Source organism: Elephantulus edwardii, unplaced genomic scaffold (genome assembly GCF_000299155.1).
Source record: "Elephantulus edwardii isolate Elephantulus edwardi_28Jun2011 unplaced genomic scaffold, EleEdw1.0 scaffold00220, whole genome shotgun sequence".
NCBI classification, from domain to species: domain Eukaryota; kingdom Metazoa; phylum Chordata; class Mammalia; order Macroscelidea; family Macroscelididae; genus Elephantulus; species Elephantulus edwardii.
The window spans coordinates 14805-33947 of NW_006399970.1; the positions used below are offsets into that span (position 1 = coordinate 14805).

The window sequence follows — 19143 nt, forward strand, 5'->3', positions numbered from 1 at the left end:
AAATGTTCATTAAAATGAATAAAATTTAATAATAATTAAAAAAAAATTTTAAAAAGAAAAATTAAAAAAATATATGATCAAAGAGATAACGGAAAATGAAAACCACAGATTTGGTTTAAAGGCAAAGTGAGGGAAAAAAAGAGTAATACAGTTTTTGCTAACTCTTATGCCTGGTGAGAATTATAGGAGGCAGCCCGAGAAAAAGAATTTAACCTGGGAAATGAAGCTAGTCACAAAGACACAAAACTACCTCTCCAAAGGTGTGCTGAGAGCCTTCTATTCAGACTGAGTAATAAAAGCAACTGAGTGCCTTTAATGCTGCTGTTATGATTAAGCAAAAGGAATGATGTATTGAAGTCACTCCACAACAGTAAAATCCCTTATTTCCATTAAGGTTTTAAAAAACAGAGACTATGATGATGATGTGAACAGCATAATTCATTTAGTCAGACCACTCAAAATATCTAATTAAAAATTTATTTTGCTTCAACTTAAACCAACTCTCTCTTTCTCATTCTAAAATCAGTCCACCCTGCCTTCTCTCAAATTCTCATCTCAAACTTCAGGGGAATAGAGGAACTGATTCTTGAGATTATAAGATCCTGATTACCACTCTGCCAGAAATTCAAGCTAGATTCAGATGAGTTCACAGAAGGAAGAATATCACTGCTGATGTCAGATGCACTCTGGCTGAAAGCAAAGAATACCAAATGTCTACTTTTGTTTTATTGACTATGCAAAGGCATTGTTTGACTGTGTGCATCTTAATAAATGATGCATAATGTTGCAAAGAAAGAATTCCAGGACAGTTAACTGTGCTCATTTGGAACCTGTAAATAAACCAAGATGCAGTCTTTCAAACAGAACAAGGAGATACTGTACACTTTAAAATCAAAGAAGGTGTGCATCAGGGCTGTATCCTGTCACCATACCTATTCAATCTGTATGCAGGAAAATTAATCCAAGAAACTAGAGTATTTGAAAATAAATGATGCATTAGGATTAGAAGAAGACTTATTAATAACTTATGATATGCAGGTGACAAATTGTTTGCAGAAAATAAAGACTTGAAACACTGATGACATTTAAAGAGTATAGCCTTCAGTATGGATGACACCTCAACAAAAAGAAAAAAAAAATCTTCACAGCTCGACCAATAAATCACATCCTGATAAATGTAATAAAGATTAAAGTTATAAGTGATTTCTTTTTACTTGGATCCACAATCCATGTCCATGAGATCAGCAGTAAAGTATTTAAACAATTTGCAATGGGTAGATCTGCTTCTGGGAACATCTAAGTGCTAAGAGCAAGGATGTCACTTTGAAGACTGAAGTGTGCCTGCCCTAAGCCATGGTATCTTCAATTGCCTCATATGCATGAAAAAGCTGGACAATGAGTAGGAAATTTCCCATGATGTGGTCCATATTTCCATGAAAAAACAAAATCCATATGAATTGGGTGAAAGACCAATTTCCTCTGTAGATTTTCACCATTGGAAGTAAAAAACAAACCAACAAAAATCTCTAATAATGGGCCTTTTGTGCTTGCATGAGAGACAGAAAAAAGACCACTGGAGAGAAATGGTCTGGAAGCTGCTAATCAATAAATCTATTCAGAAAACCAAACAAAGCAAAGGAACACTTAACAACAATAGCATCTAAGGTGATCGGGTTACCACTGTTCAGACCTTTTATCTGCAAAAAAAATCCCCCCAACTCAACGATTATACAGAAGAGAAGGCAACATCTCTCTCTAAGCCCTACAGAGAATTTCTTGGAGAGAAATGAGTTCTTACTCATTATTTGCCCTTTGTGTTTCACACACAATGGAAGGGAAAAGTCTTAGATGGTTCTCAGGTGGTGAGTCATCACTCAACTGCCTAAAGCATGTCTTGCAATGAAACATCGGTGGTAGCTGCAGGTAACAGTCACAGGACATCTCTTCATGAGGGGCTGTGGAATCAAGCAGGTGGGAGTGGGAGACCTGATACTACATCTGCAGAACATTTGACACAAATCTGGGACCATCTCAATTTTCCATATGAGAGCACTTGGGAAGGGAAATGAAAGGAGATGCCTAAGATCACTTAACCTTGCATCTTGGTTCTAACACTACCATCTAGAGACAGAACCCAGAACTTTCTGCCAGTCTTTATCTCTACTGCATGCTCCCTTTGTAATGGTTAATAGTCTACATATTAATTAGGGTTGTTTGAATCATGGAAGAGGAAGATCCTCAACCAGGTGGACTGACATGGGGATGACAGCAATGGGCTCTATTGTGTCAGGAAGTATGAGAATGGCACAGGACAGGATGGAGTGCAGATCATAAGTTCACAGGGTCGCTATGAGTCGTTCTCAACACAATAGCACCTAACAAGATGTTTCAATTTCTATTATGAACCAAAGACTGCTATAGATGTCAGCACCTTTTAGCTCATTACTTGTTTGAGCAGCCATTAACAGGAAAGAATAAACTGCTTCTCTGCAGCAGTCTGAATTCCAAAATCCTAAAGAATGCCAATAAAAGCCGAGGAGCTCTGGTGGCCTAGTGGTAAGAAGATGCACTGTAATCCTGAAGGCATGTGGTTTGAGGCAGCTTGGTGGGAGAAGGATGGGCAATCTCCTCCCTAGTGATTAACCACCTATGAAAACCCATTGGAGGGTCGGCTATGAGGTTGGTTCCGACTCTATGGTACACAACAACAGCTGTGTAAAAAGAATATCTAAGGTTCTAAAAGCTAGGAGCCTCACAGTTTGCCAGTGAGTCTTTTGGGAAGAGCAAACTGATCTCCAGTTAAGGAAAGTGCTCCCAACACCAGTTCCACTGGCTACTTTGGGGGTTTGGGCAGTCCTGGCATTAGAAGTGATTCAGACATTGAGCTGGATAGATGGCAGTTGCCCCATCCTCTGCTACATACCTTTCCTTCCCACCTCCGGTGTTTGGGAAGGTTTCTCTTGGCAAGCAGCAGGCAAAGCTGGGGACGAGGGCTTTCTCTCTGGCGCCTCTTCCTCCTCGTTCTTCTTCTGTCCCTTCCTGTCCTCTGAGGGTGTTGGTGAGGGTGGACAAGGCTCACTGATCTCCTTGGCCTTCTCGCTGGCCTCCGGGTCAGGCCTGGCCGCTCTGCGGGCCAGCAGCTCCACCAGGTAGGGCCTGCTTAGTCTGGACAGTGGGGAGGATGGTGGGGTCTGGCTGGTGGGCTTGGGAGCCAGTGCTGGCTTCTGCACCAATGGCGTTTTATTTGCTACCTTGTCGTGATCCACGGTTGGGGACTGAGTGCTGGGTGTAGGGGACATGGGCTGAGCGACAGGTGAGCTCGTGGAAGGGGTTTCTGCAGAGTCCTTCCTGGTGCCGGGGACCTGCTTCCTTTCCTGTGTGAGGGGTGGGCCGTGCTTGCTGGCTGCCCCCTCTGTCTCCTTCTCTGCACTCGTGCTCTCGGGGGCAGGGGCGCCACCATCGGCACTGTCCCCCATGCTGCTGTGCCTTTTCTTCTTCTTTTGCTCTGTCTGTTGGTCACAGTGGAAGCGCAGGGAGTAGTTGGTCCTCCTCAATTTGATTCCAAAAGGGGAGGCTTTTTCCTCCCCGCCCGACACTGCCTGGTCCGGCTTCCTGGACCCACTCGTAGTCTCGCTCTCCGAGGTGCTCCTGGGCTCCGCGTGGGTCCCCGGTTTCAGCGGAGGGGAAGGCAGGCTTGGGACAAGGAAAGATGGAAGGTCTTTGGCAAATTTGCATCCGTCGGTGGTGTCGGCTGGCTCCCGGTGCACCCCCAGTTTCTCGGGACTCTTCTGGGGCTCCTGGGGTGCCTTGGCCGGAGGCAGGGGCTCTGTGTCTTCACTGGGTCCTGGCACGGATCTTTTGCGAATCCCCTCTGCATCTGCATTCTGTTTGCAGGCCTCCAGGCCACCATCGGAGAATTTCTGCCAGGCAGGCATAATTGAGAACTTCGCATTGACGGGTGGCGTCTTGCGGGGGTTTCCCCGGGAATCACTCCGGCTCCTGGGAGTGGGGGGCTCGTCCCCAGCCCTCTGATCTCTCTCGGGGCGCTGGTCACTCTCGGAGGTCTTCAGGATACGGGAGCGAATGCAGGCCCACTCGGCCAGGGCCGCCCCGCCGCCCGAAGGCTCCTGCGCCTGCGCCGCCTTGGCCTTCCCGCCGCCCGGCCGAGGGTCGCTGGGGGTTCGGGGCGGGTTCTCTACGGCGGGGAGGTCTGTGTGCTTCTTTTCCTCGGACAAGCCCAGCAGGGACTTGCACGCCGTGTCCTTGATCTGGTTCAGGTTCACGGCCGGGCCGCAGAGCTGCGCTCCTGTCACCAGGATGGCGGTGTGCGGGATGCTCAGGGCTGAGGGCAGGGCGTGCGGGGCCGGGCTGCTGGCTTTGTGGGCCTTGGCTTCCTGGGGTGCCTCCTTCCCGGGGGTCACTGGGCTCAGGTTGACTTTGGGGAAGAGGATCTGCTTCCCTCCAGAGGAGACCTGGAAGGTGTAGGGCCTGGGCATGGACTGCCGCTCATCCAGCTCCTGCCATCGCAGTTCCTCCACCTTGCGGTCCGCTTCCGGAGTCACTGCTTCCTTCTTTTCCACTGGAGCCGGCATTTCGTCCCTCGGGGCCTCCTTTTTCAGGGGAGGTTCAGGTTTAGGGGCTGGAAGTATGCGATGGTCGTCCCCTGGCCCGTGCCCCCGCTTTCCCGCCTGCTGTCTGACTGGCATGGCGTCTGAGCCCGGTTCCTCCTCAGCACTTGGCTCCTCGGAGCTATCTCTTTGCGTCCTGGCCCTCGCGTGTTCATGTCCCGGTTTCTCTTCACTCCCGTTGGGGCTCCAGCCCCTTTTCCCGTCTGTCTGCAGCCGTCTCTCTCCATCGGGCCTTCGCAGGCCTTCCTCGTGTTTCCTTTCCGCTTCCGGGTTCCCCTGAGCCTCCATTTCCTCCTGCTTTTTGAGCTCCGTCTGTCTTCTCGCCTCGGCCTCCTCCCGCCGCCGCTGGGCCTCCAGTTCTTCCTGCCGCCTCTGTTTTTCCTCTTTCTCCCTCCGCCTCTGCTCCTCTTCCTCCCGTCTTCTCTGTTCTTTCCGCTCCTCCTGCCGCCTGAGCTCCTCCAGCCTCCTTTCCTCTTCTTCCTGCCTTTTCTGCGCCTCCAGTTCCTCCATCCTCTTGCGCTCCGTCGCCCGCTTCTCTTCCTCCTCGCGCCTCCTCTCTTCTTCCAGCCTCCTTTCCTCCTCCTTCAGCCTCTGCTGCTCAGCCTCCTGCCGCCTCTGCTCCTCCTCCAGCCTCCTGAGCTCTTTCATCTGTCTTTCCTCGTCCTCCCGCCTTCTCTGTGCCTCCTGCTCCGCCAGCCTTCGGCGTTCCTCTTCTTCTCGCTGCTGCCTCTGCGCCTCCAGTTCCTCCTCCTGCTGCCGCTCTTCAGCCTCCAGGAGTTCTTTTCCCTCTTGCTCCTTCCTCTCCGGGTCTGGGATGTCCAGCTCTTCCCACCTCCACCTCGCCTCCTCTTGCTTCCTGTTTTCCGCCTCCACCTCCAGTGGAGGTTCTAGCTCCTTCCCCTCTTTGTCCTCGTCCTTCTCCAAGAGCTGCTGCCTCCGGTTCTCCTCCCACAGCCTCCTCTCCAGGGCCTGCAGCCTCTGCTCCTCCAGGCGTCTCCTCTCTGCCGCCTCGGCCTTCTGCCGTTTGCACTTGGCCTCGAGTTCTTGCCAGTATTCCTCCTGGCGTCTTTTCTCTTCCTCGGAATCCAGCGGCTCTGGTTCCTCTTCATGCCAGATCGGCTTGCCATCTCCCGGGTGTCCGTTCTGGTCCAGGGATGACTGGCTCTCCAGGCTATCTTGCTCGTTTTGTCGATCCTAACAGCAAGAGAAACAGAGTTAGTCCTTTTATTCTTGGCCCTGTTCACAACGTAGGTGGCCCTCTTTATCTCAAGGGATGGGTGGGTAGAGGGGTGTTCCCAAGTGCACGCGTTACTACTCTGTATATTGATCAACCGTGCAGAGGTCACACCGCAAGTTGGGAGAATAAGGGAGTTGTTCTAGCCTCTTTATTTATAGAAGCTTTGGTGGCACAGTGAATTAAGTGCTAGGCAGCCAGCCAAAATACTAGCAGTTTGCAGTGACTCAGCAGCTCTTAGGAGAAAGAACTGGTGATCTTCTGCAAAGATTAAAATTGAGGAAATCCTATAGGTAATTTCTACTCGCGTCACATGGGCTACTATGTGTCAGAAGCCACTTAATAGGGAACTCTGGCAGCCTAATGGACAAGCAGTTACACAGCCAAAAGCATTTGTTTTGAATCTACCAGCTGCTCCATGGAATAAAGATGGGCAATTTCTTCTCATGCAATTTACAGCCTCTGAAAAACCTGGCAGAGGGTCAGAAATTAGTTGCAACTCCATGACAATGACCTTTAGCTTTCAACTGCCTTTTATTTATCCTCAAGTTCCTTTGTGTTTAATAAAAAAAACTTAAATTTTTATTTGAGTGAAGGTTTCCAACTGATAATAGTTTTTCATATAATTATTCATAGATATGCTGGGTGATAACATTGATTCTTGTATTTATTGATTATCTAAACACCTTATTGCCTTTCCTTTTGCTTATCTACTTATTAATTTTTACTGCCCTTTCCCTCCCTTCCTTTATCTTAATATGACTGAACAACGACAGGAAAACCAGTACTAGTTACTAGTATCCTGCCTGCATTCGTAGTAGAACTGTGCTCCATAGGGTTTGTAATGCTGAGTTTTTTGGAAGCAGAACATCAGGCCTTTTTTCTAAGGCTCCTATTTGTACCATTCAGAAAAATCAATATCCCAGCATTTATAATATAAGAGAAATTGAAACCTGACTTGATCAACATCCTCTGAAACGTGTGACTTACAAGTCAACCCAATCTCACTGAAAGATGTGCTAAGCCAGGGCAGATGAAAGCCAGGCAGTTTTTCTAATGCAAAGCAAACTTGGAGTGTCTGATGTCTATGAGAGGGCAGTCTCTCCCTCTGTGGTCCACCAGCCTCTACAGGGCAACATATCAGAAAGGGTCCACGTACACAGCCACACACAGTTTCCAGTGGAGTGCCTAGTCCCAGATCTCTGTGGTAGAAGCAGTGGCCCCCCCCAAACTTCATCTGCCAGCTCAGCAAAGGCAGGGTTGTACGTACCAGGGCAAGTCGCCTGTGCTTCTTTGACACCCTCTGTTTTTTTGGCTTGACAGACAGTTTGTGCTTGGCAGCACTGTTGTCCAGGCGAGCAATGGCCAGGGGGATGGCATCTAGGTTGACACTTTCAATGGTGCCAGCAGAAGAGAAGTGCCTTTTTGGCCGAGAAGGTTTAACTGGAGCAACCTAGAGAGTGGAGGCAGAAAAAGTTAGCCTGGATCTGAAAGCAAACTGCAGAGGACGCTGGAATAGTTTGTATCTGTGCCATGTCCTGGCTAGCCTAGGAAATGCTGAGGACCAGAGAGGGATCATGTGGAACAGTGAAATGAGCTTTTGTCCTGGAATGAAAGAACCTGACTTTGAATACTTGTTCTGCCAATGACTACTTGGGGTTCTTTGCAAATGCCATCTAACCTTTTAGAGCCTAAGTTTCCTCTTCTAATTATTATATAGTTAGACTAGATCATTGTTGTGGTGGTGGTGTTGTTGATTGCCTTCGAGTTGAGAATGACTCATAGTGACCCTAGGAACAAAAGGCCTGAAGGCTTTCTATAACTATCGACATTTATCAAAGTTCATAGCGTTTCTAAGTTTTCTCTTCTAATTATTATATAGTTAGACTAGATCACTGTTGTATTGTTGTTGTTGACTGTTGAAGATGACTCATAGTGACCCTATGAACAAAATGCCTGAAGTCTTTCTATAACTATCAACATTTATCAGTTCATAGAGTTTCTGGAGGCATGTTGTTTAGGAAGTGGATGCCACTCCTGCTTCCAAGTTTTGTTGTTAGCAGTCTTAGAACTCATGTACAATAGGACAAAAAGAAAAAAACTGTTGCCCCATCCTGAGCCATCCCACGATGGGTTGTAGATTAAACCATTGTCCATTGTGGTTTGTTAGGTTTTCATTTTTGTTGTTGTTGTTGTTATGTGCCGTCGAGTTGCTTGCGACTCATACTGACCTTCTGTACAACAGCACTAAACCCTACTCTATCCTGTGTCAATCGCACTGCCTCTGACACACCCATCCCGATTACCCCAGTCACTGAATCAATTTACTTCATAGAGAGTCTTCCCCTCCTGCGCTGTCCCTTCACCCTACCAAGCATAATGTCCCTTTCCAAGGGCCTGTCCCTCCTTACAGCATGTCCAGAGTATGGCAGACGAAACCCCAGAATCCTTGCCTCCAAGGAGCAGCCTGGTTTAACCCTCTCCAGGATGAATTTGTTTGTTTTCTTGGCAATTCAGGGTACATTCAGTACTCTTCGCCAGCACCATAGCCCAAAGGCATCAATTCTCCTATCTTCCCTAGTCATTGTCCAAGTCTCTGATGCATAACAAGTGACTGCAAAGACCATAGCCTGTACCAGATGCACTTTAGTCTCCAGAGAGACACCATTGCTCTTCAGAAACCTGGAGAGGTCCCTAACAGCCGACTTTCCCATTTCAATAAGTTTTTTTATTTCCTGGCTACTGGTGCCAAAAGTGTTGACTGTGGAGCCAAGCAGACTAAAGTTGTTAACAATCTCAATCTCTTCACCATCCATCCTGATGCTGCCAATCGGTCCAGCGGTGAGAATCTTTTCTTGACATTGAGCCTCAATTCATACTGAATGCTGCAGTCCTTGACACTCTGCGGCAAGCACTTCAGGTCCTCCTCAGTTTCAGCAAGCAGGGTTGTGTCATCTGCATAACGCAGATTGTTAATAGATCTTCCACCAATCCTGACACCACATTTCTCCTCATAGAGCCCAGCTTCCTGGATAATCTGTTCTGCATACAGGTTGAAAAGGTATGGAGATAGGACACATCCCTGGTGTACACCTTTTCCAATTTTGAGCCATGCAGTGTTTCCCTGCGCTGTTCTGACGACTGCCTCTTGGTCCAAGTATAGGTTTCGCATTAGCTAATCTAAAAAAAGGAGATTTCCAGGTCTTCCTTTCTAGTATGTCAGTCTGCTGACTTCACTGAACTCTGCTCAGTACCATGGCCCTCATGGTATTAATGTGCCCTGGTGGTGTAAGTGGTGGGTTGCTGACCAAAAGATTGGTGGTTCGAACCTACCAGGTGCTAAGTGGGAGACAAATGAGTAGTCTTCTCTCGTTAAGATTTACACCCTCCATTCTTTTACCTTTCCATAATTTTTGACTCATGTACTTATAACTTGTTAGTCAAATTTGTGTCTTCTAGGTTGCAACACCCCCATGATACATCTTCAAGGATATGAACATGTACGCCCAAGCACAATCAATAAGAGTGCATCTAAATTCCAAAATCAATCTCCATAATAGTCTATGTGTTTCCTACTGCCAAAGGGGCCCTTTAGAGTAGTGAGAGAAGATCTTCACCCTGAAGCCCACAGCGTCCCTTTTCAGCAGGAAGTAGCTAAGAGAATATGCCATCCCCTTTTCCTTATGAATCAGGGTGAAGTCTCTCTCAGGGAGGAGTGATAGGGAATGGCAAAGGACACACCGACAAAGGAGATTAATCACAACTGACTTTGACAAGCACTGTGGCAATTGGACAATTAAAACAGACATTTGGATGGCGGGGAAGAAGAGCAAACTGGGGAGGAGGGTAGAGAGAATGGTGCAGCAATGAAGGAATGAAAACCCAAAATCCCTGTAAATGTTCATTAAAACTAATAAAATTTAATAAAAAAAAAAGATTTACACCCTCCAAAATTAGATGAAAGGCTATGAATCAGAACTGACTCAACAGCAATGGGTTTGGGATTTAGATCATAGCAACATACAGGCTTCCACTGACAGAGAGCTGGTGGCTGTAAATGAGTGCACTGGCTGACACTCAAGTCTGGGTCTCTAGATGGAAAGTAACAACTCCACCAATGAGTGACTGCTGCTCCCTTAAACTAGATCAAGGGACCACCCTTATTTGGTGACGTTTTACCGGCACATACATTGCCTGTGGGTGCTTTCATGCTATGTGTGTATTTGTGGCCTTAAGGCCCTGCAAAGTCTAAAATATTTAGTGGTTTGCAGACACTTCGAGTAGATCATCTCTATGGTAATAACCCTAGAACTCTTAAGAGCCTCTCCCAAACCCTCAGACAGCATGTATACATGCCATTTCTTCTACACAAACCTCTAATCCCTTAAAAGCTGTGAATTTGTCTTTTCCCTCTTTATATAAGTTCCTTTAAGTAGTAAATATCATTTAGTAATTGTTCAGTAAATGTTTACTGAAAGAATGAAGGCACAATAAAGTTGTCTTGGGTTTTTCTTTAAAATTTTGATTTTATACTGGTTTACTTACAAAGTTCATACATATTGTTTTTCACAGAGTAATAGTTTTAACATCTAAGATTGTTGTAAGTTAATGTGGAGTCACCTTGGATTTAATAGCACAACAGAAACAAACCCCTGACCTTTATGGTCTTTGCTGTGTGTAAGCCCATTGGTGCAGTCACTGTGTCAATTCATCTCAAGTATGACATCTTTCCAAGGACTAGTCCTTCCTCATAATAACATGCCCGAACTATGTGAGGTGAAGTCTCACCAGTCTTACTTCCACTGAGCACTCTGGCTGTGCTTCTTCCAAATGACCACTCTTGTTATTGTTGTATACCCTCGAGTCAGACTGACCCATAGTTGACCCTCCAGCAAGTTTTCAGAGGCAATTAATTGCATGGGAGGAGATAGCCCATCCTTTCCCCACAGAGCTGATGGTGGCCTCGAATCACATGCCTTCAGGATTTCAGCATAGATTCTTGCCACTAGGCCACCAGGGCTCCACTGTTCAGTATCATCAAGTCAGCTATGACTCATAAAGACCCTGTGAATTACAGATGTGAACCTTGTCCTATCCAGTGCCACATTAACAATGTCCGATAAGCTCAAGCCCTTCCCCCCCCCCATTTTGTGTGTGTTTGTGTGTGTGTGTGTACCATCAAACCAAATCTGACTGGTACAGGAGGAGACTGTCCCTCCTTCTCCAGTAGAGCATCTGATGGATTCAAACCGCGTACCTCTGGGATTGCAGTGAAGCTTCTTGCCACTAGGCTACCAGAGCTCCCTCAAGCCCATTTTTTTTCCTCAAGCCCATTTTTATAGTCACTTTGTCAATCCATCCTGTAGCAAGTCTTTCTCTGACCTTTCCCAGGGTTCTCTGGTGGCTTGGTAAGGAGTTACACTGCTAACACAAAGGCACATGGTTCAAATCCACCGGCCGCTCTGCAGGAGAAAGATAGGCAGTGTCCTCCTATGTAATTGACTGCCTCTGAAAACCCACTGGAGGGTCAGCTAGGAGTCAGCTGTGACTTGACAGTACACAACAATAGCAACCACCTTTCCTAGTGTGGTGTTTTTTTTTTCCAAGGACTGGCCCCTCCTCACAACATGTCCAAAGTATGTGAGACGAAGTTTCACCATCCTTGCCTCTAAGGAGTACCCTGGCTACACTTCCTCCCAGATATATCTGTTTCTTTTTCAGTCCATTTACTACTCAGTACTCCTTTGCACAATTCAAAGGCATTGACTCTTGGGTCATCCTCATTCACTATCCAAATTACATGCAAAGCAATTGTAAATACTATGGCTTGAGTCTCAAAAACGTTTTAGCATAATCACTCCCAAATCACTGTGCACTGAAGCAAAGGAAGCTAAAAGAAATAGGACCCTTGTGAAAAAACAAAGGGCAAAAATGTGCACTGAAGCAAAGGAAGCTAAAAGAAATAGGACCCTTGTGAAAAAACAAAGGGCAAAAATGTGCCGTGTGGGTCAGGGCGTTCTTCAAAGGTTCAGTAAACCACACAGCCTGCAGTTCTGTAATATAGATTCAATCATTAGAACACCGCAGCGTCAGACCATCAGTTGTACAGATTTAGAAAGTTGGAGAGACCATGCTCAGCCTGAAACCAGAGGGCATAATGAATAAGGCTGTGACTACAGAAAATTAATTCACAGGTGAGCTGTGAGCAAAGGGCTTCTGGCCACGCAAACCCATTGTACAGCAGGGGGCGCTCACAGCCCTGCCTGCCCAAGCTAGCAGCAACGCAGAACACGGGGCTGCAAAAGAATGGTGCAGGATTCATCCATCTGACCATGTTCCTACTTATACAAGTAGAATCAATGGGGTTTAGCTGAAGGGCTTGTATTTTGCAATTACCTTGAAAATGTATGCAAAAGATTATAAAAAAGATAAAAGACCAAGCTATTTGAGTAAAATAGACGTTCAGTATTAATTTGTGACAAGCCCAGAAATAAGGGAAAAGAATGGTAGCCTTTGGTCATGTAACTCTCATTTATTTAAGGCTACCTTTACAACCACTGTCAAATCCTGACTTATGTTGAAAAGAGATGAATTCATAAGCATTTATTTCCATCTATTTAGAGTTGTGTGAATAAAGGGTGTAAAAGGCAAATGATAAGAACTGGATGCTGAGACCTAAATGCTGCTTCATTTCAGAGTTATTCCAGCTGGGCCCCTTTACTGCTGGAGCAGTGACAGTTCTGAGCCACAGCTTCACAGCTTCAGGCGACTTAGAGACACTTTCTGCTCACTGTACTGTCTGTCCAAGGCGGAAAGGACACCTGGACATTGGTTGCTGTTGCTGATTGTCTTCGAGTCATAGTGACCTTATGGACAAAAGTCCTGAAGCCCTTCTATAACTATCGACATTTATCAAAGTTCATAGAGTTCCAGGGGTATGTTGTTCAGGAAGTGGATGCCACTTCTGCTGGACGCTGATGGAGACAAAAAATCCTCATAGGAGCCACCTTCTACCAAGAGAAGCACAGTGGTCCCAGACTCCTGCAGGTAAAAAAATTTAGTTTCAAAGGAATACAGAAAATATTAAACAACAAAAGGTAAAGGTGAAAAATACTAAAGTGAGGGGGTTTTGCCTACAGTTTTTCCCCGTTTCTATATATAGAAGGAATGAGCTCTGGTGGCTTACTAGTTACGGGTTAGTGTTGTCAACCCAATGGTGTATTGTGTGACTCCACCAGCTGCTCTACAAGAGAAAGATGGGTTATCTTCTCTCATGTGCATTAAAAACTTTGAAAAATCCACTGAAGGGTCAGCTATGAGGTGGTTTTAACTCAACGGCAATGATTTTTAAATGTATAGCTCTCATTTTACTTGGATCCATAACTATCACCCATGGAGGTAACAATCATGAAATCACATGCTATATTGCACTGGACAAATTTGTTGCAAAAGAAATCTTTAAAGTTTAAAAAGTTTTAAAAAATAAAGCTATCACTTTGAAGACTAAGGTTCACCCACCCATGGTGTTTTCAGTCCTCTCATATACATGTGACAGCTCGACAATGGATAAAGAAGAGTGGAGAGGAATGGATTCATTTTCATTATGTTATTTGTGAAGAACAAGGAATAGACGACTGTGAGAAGATCAAACAAATTTTAAAAGTGCAGCCAGATTGTTCCTTAGAGGTAGGGATGGGAGGACTTTTTCAAAGTACTCTGGACATGTTATCACAAGAGACTAGTCCTAGGAAAAGTACAAGATGCTTGGGAAAGTAGTGAAAAAGACCTTCAATCAGATGGACTGACAGAGTGGCTATATGCCAATGTGCTCAGACACAGCAACAATGGTGAGGACGGCTCAGGACAGGGCAGGTTCTGCACTGTAAGGAGCCACTGTGAGTCGAGATGGACTCAAAGGCACCTAACAACAGCAGGACACCACACACGCAAGCTTGGAGCATGGCCGTTTTTCCAAACAGAGTTTAGCTCCATCAATTTCCCTGGGAGATCCATCTCTAATCCATCTTTGTCTTATGGTTGTATTCTGAAAGAATTTAGAGTAATGTATGGATGTAACTTATAAATGGAGAATGAGGCAGTAAAAAAGAAAGTTTAGAAGCTAAGGTAAGGAAGTTACATAAATAGGTTTACATCATCTTTACCTTCTCTTCCATCTCACTTGCAGCTCCAGGTAAATTCAAAGGACTGAGAGAACTTGGCGTATCACTGGACTGGAAAAAGAAAGAGATCACTCAGGCCAAACGTCAGAACAGCAAGGTCTGAACACATAACCACATGCCCTGGGGGCGGGTGCCTGGTCAAGGGAAGCCTCCCACGTCTACCCCAGCACCTGCACAGCCTGCTTCAAAGAGCCAGCAGGAATCATGGTGGGCACTCTGTGAAGACTCAAAGTCTACAAGGCCTACCTGAGACCTAGAGTGTGGACTAGCCACTCTCCCAAGTGCAATTCTGTTTTCTCAGTCCTTAGTATTTTCACGATTGTCTGAGAGTCTGGGGAGCTGCTCAGTGGCCTCCTTCCTGGGGCAGAGGGTTATCCTGTCCACACTGGCTCTAACCTCAGAGCTCTCAGCTATGCTAACCACATTCATCCCCTTCACCTGCCAGACCCCTCACTGAGAAACAATAACGAAGAAGAAGAAGATAAAGTCCTCCTGGTACCTAATTCAAAGGGCTGAGCTGAGAAAATAAAAGACCAGAATGGAGGCAAAAGCATAGACAGGAGAAAGCCCAAGGCTGGAGAGTCACACTACTGTCACCCTGGCACGGCCCATCCTCAGAAAACCTACAGTCTGCAGCTGCACCCCTCCAATGCCCACTGCAACCAGCTCAGCTGGATTGACACAGCAATGGGCTTGAGCGTGTCAGAGGTGGTGAGGGTGGCACAGGACAGGACAAGGTTCAGATCTGTTGCTCATCATCTCACAATGAGTTGTACTCAACGGCACCTACCAACAACATCAACACACCCTCTATAAGGAGGCCTGGTGGCACAAATGGTTACGCTCTGAGCTGCTCATTGAAAGGCTGGGAGTTTGAGCTCATGCAGCAACTCTGTGGAAAGAAGACCTGGCAGCCTGCTTCTGTAACGATCTTGCCATGAAAACCCTGCGGGGCAGTTCTACCGTGTTAATGTGGGCTGTCACATAGCCTGAAATCTCCAGGACAGCACTGAACAACACCCTTTAAGTAAAAAAGACCTTTTTATCAATTTTTACAAGTATTTTATTTTCCTTTGCTGAGCAAAACTATCTGCTTGCTCACCATTTTTCTGCCCCAAACATAGCCCTATGTAGAAAGGTCTTTACATAGTATAGGGTAGTCTGACCTTCTGCCCAAGTAGCCTTCAAGCTGGCCTGTTTGATCTGTTCCATCTCACACTAAGTCCCTACCTCTCCTTCAATTTCCCTTTCAATTAGCCCAATTCAGCATTTAATTATGTAGGGCCCTGGCTAAGACATGGGGAGGAATAGATGTGTTACATGCAAGTTGCCTTCAAGGAGCTCTGAGTTTGGAGAGAAAGTGAATACAGTTCCAAGGACAAGGCCATAGATGGAGTATGGATATACTACAAGTGGACAGCAGAGACGATGCACCTTGAGGTGTGAGATCAGCATCTGGAGGGAAAGTGCAGACACTCGAGAGTGTGTACAAAGGGCCACGTCCCCTCTTCTCTTGTCCTGCACCCCATCCCGGTGATGATCCAGCTGAAGAGCTGGGAAGCTGTCAAATGAATCACTGCACAGAGCCCTCAGCACAAGACACGTCCTCCAGCTCTGAGCTCATTAGAAATTAGAAACACCTTCCCTGCCTTATTCACCTCCCAGCAGATCCCAGGGGAATTGGACGTCCTGTCTCCTGTCTAGTACCCTCCCCCGTTTATTAGAAAGTCGTCATTCCCTGGAGGACACTTACTTTGTTCTCAGTGTCTGAGAGGACGAGGTCCTGCTTAGTCACAATCTCCATGGGACTGGTCGGGAACAGGTCGTCTTCCAAGCTAGCCTCTCCACTGTCTCCCTTCTTCATGGGAACGGCATTGGGTGGCGGCTGCCCGAACTTGAGGTTCTTGCCCAACTGTTGCTGGGGAGAAGCAAAGGAAACATGTTTCTGAAGCAGTGAAGCACGGCATCATGACCACAGCCAGGTTCCCCGGTGAATCTGATCAACACAGAGGCTTGTCTTGTGCACAACTGACTTTTAGGCTCTGCATCATGCCTGTAATCAACAATGCAGTTCTCTAACAAGTTGTTTTCAGTGTTCTTTGTCTTTCCACCTTTTCGAGCCATGAGTTTTTTCATCCAGCCACCTCTTCCGTGGAGATTCCAAGATTTTTCAGTGGGTACACAGACCGTATTTCCCAACACAAGGCTAAGTTCCACTTCCACTGAAAAACATTTTGTTGACTTGGTTTGATCTACACATTTCTTTACATGAGTCTCTTAAAATCAAAGAAAATAGTTACATGAGTGCAGGAAACAATGGGGTCAAATCAGTACTCTATGGTTGCTGTAATAAGAGGGTATTCCAATCCCTTTTGGATAAATGTATTCCCCTAGCCTATTTATACCTTGGCAACCTTCCTCACCAGTCTTGAGCTTATGATCCTATCCTAGAGAGACCCTCATTCTTCTGCAACATCCATCTGTTTGAGGTCCATGAAGATTATACACTCGCTCCCACTAATAAACATCACCAGCAATGTGAAGGAGGCCTGGGTATCCAGCGTATCTTTCACTGAGCAATCCTGGGATCATGGGAGGGAGAGGAAGACTCCAGTCCCAACACTAGGTTTTCCTCTTTGCCTTGCTGCAGTTTCCCACTGGGAAACAGGGAACAAATGGACCAAGTCAGGAAGGGACAGAGAGGCAGGAGAAAAGGGCCACGGAGGGATTGACTGCTGGTGCGTGGTGGTGAAAAGAGAAGAGTGAAGGAAGGAGAAATCAGGGAGATAAGTACTAGGTGGAATAAGAGAAAGGGCAGATTAGACAAGGAAAAATATTTCTTGAAATAAATATTATCAAAATAATAGCTAAAAGAAGGGGTAAAGTATTTAACAGACTGGGCTGAAGAGACAAAAATTACATTCAAGAAGAAAAACAGGATTCTCCTACTTATTTATGGAGAATCCTATGAAGGAGAATCCTCAACACTTGGGTGTTTTTTCATCCTCTCTCCAGGTTCATTGGGTTTCCAGAGGCAAGCTATTGTGGAAGTAGATGCCACTCCTGCTTCCAAGCTTGTTTTATTCGGGGAGCTCCACCCCACTCTCTGTCTGCATTGGGTAACCAACCATTAACACATTTGACACATCAGTGTCACAGTGTTCAGCCTCACAGCAACCACAAGTTATCGCTGTACGGCAACTTGTACAACAGGGCTATATGAACTAATTATGGAACTAGTCACTTGAATATATTCACAATCTTATAAGTCATACTGTTTTAACAAACTCATAGCATTATTAACATTTTGTCATTGTTGTTGTTATGTGCCATTGAGTTGCTTGTGACTCATAGCCACCCTACGTACAAAGAACCAGCTCTGACCTCTGCTCTATCCTGTGCCAACCTTATTGTCCCTGACACATCTACCCCCATTACCCCAGTCACTGAATCAATCCATCTCTTCAAGAGTCTTCCTCTCTTGTGCTGTCCCTTCACTTTCCCAAGCATGATGTCCTTCTCCAAGTTTGTTGTTATTGGGTGCCATTGAGTCGTAGATAACTCATAGTGACCCTATGAATGGAAGACCTGAGCACTGTTCATAGTTTCCAAAGGCAAGCCATTTCGGAAGTGGATGCCACTCCTGCTTCCAAGCTTATTTTCATTGGGAAACTCCACCAAACACTGCCCACCATGGGTAACCATTATCACATTTGGCACATCAGTGCCACAGTATTCAGCATCACAACAACCATGAGTTACTTCTGTACAGCAATGCAGACAAGTGCTATACCACCTAGAAGAATGTTTCACCAAAAAAGCCCAATTTGAACCAGGCGTGAGGGCTGCAGATTAAAATCACCCACCTTGGGCTTGGTAACATAACTTTCTGTCCATGGGGCCAATGTAGCTCTATGTTGTCATTGTTATTGTGCTGTCCTTTCACCCTCCCAAGCATGATGTCCTTCTCCAAGTTTAGGGAAGATATATGCCTCATGATAAGAGTCTGTGCTGTGCTGTGTAGAATGTTTAGCAGCATTTGAGGTCTCTACCTATTCTGTGCCCATAACAGCCCTCCTTCCTAGAGTTGAGAGAATAAAAAATGTCTGTAGGGACATTGCCCAATATCTCCTGGGGGTCAAAACATCCACCGCTGAGAACTTTATAATCTGGTCCTTGAGTTTCATGGTCCTTTATTGTTAAATACCCTCCCCCCCCATACTTATATGTAATTTGGCTAATATTTAACTCCAAAGAGGTGCAAAGAGCATTATCAATAACTTTTATCAACCTCTAATGTTGGAAAAAAGAAAAAGGCTGAAAAATACTCAGATGTCCAAAGAGGAGAGGTAGCTGGTCCAAGTTTTTGGAAACAATGAGTGGTCTATCTAGAACTTGAACCCAGGTTTTCCAAAGCCACATTCAGTCTTATTTTCAATGTACTCTACTGGCTCTCTTAAGTGAGACACTGTGCTTCCTTCTTAAAACTGTTACACAAAGACTATTCCAACTCCTGGTAACCCCTCATGTGTATTGCACAGTAGAACCATTCTCTGGAGGATGTTCATGGCAGTGACCTTGAAAAAGCACATTTCCAGGTCTTTCTCTGAGCAGCTAAATACTTAACTACACCAACCAGTGACTTCATTTCCATTTTACAGGAGCAGAAGTAAAGAGAAGATAGAGCCCTTTTAATAACTTATTTAGTACCTGCAGGAGGCATCCTTTGAGTGAAATGTCTCCTATCCTTTTAAATCAACAGAGCCAAACTCACCCACCATCACCCAGCTCCCTCTCAGTCTTACATGGTGGACACTGCAAAGACATGAGGGAAGCCCAAGATGCCCCTCCCGCCACCCCAGGCCCCACTGCATGCCAAGTCGGGTGCAGGGATGGCGAGGGCTCCTAGACTGGCTGGCAGGCCAGCCATACAGGCTCCCTCCTGCACACACAGCAAAGTCTGTGTACAGCCAGTGGAGGACAGTCTGAGCAGCCTGACGGGGTGCAGGTGTTCAGGCCGGCCAAGCTGTCTTCTGAAAACAGGCAGGAAGCAGCAGTTAGTATGTACTCTACACAGATCTAAGCAAAGCACAGTTAGAAC

General features: G+C 46.0%; 1 protein-coding gene across 1 annotated transcript in view; it reads right to left on the reverse strand.

The window, feature by feature from the left end:
- The window catches only part of KIAA1211 (KIAA1211 ortholog), a 42914-nt gene that overhangs the window by 14654 nt on the left and 9117 nt on the right, over positions 1-19143 (reverse strand). The window contains exons 2-7 of the mRNA XM_006898083.1: positions 15796-15960; positions 14025-14093; positions 7133-7315; positions 5322-5822; positions 4972-5246; positions 2924-4821 (exon numbers count right to left, since the gene is read on the reverse strand). Coding sequence (XP_006898145.1) covers positions 2924-4821; positions 4972-5246; positions 5322-5822; positions 7133-7315; positions 14025-14093; positions 15796-15960 — 3091 coding nt within the window. The remainder of the gene's footprint in view (positions 1-2923; positions 4822-4971; positions 5247-5321; positions 5823-7132; positions 7316-14024; positions 14094-15795; positions 15961-19143) is intronic.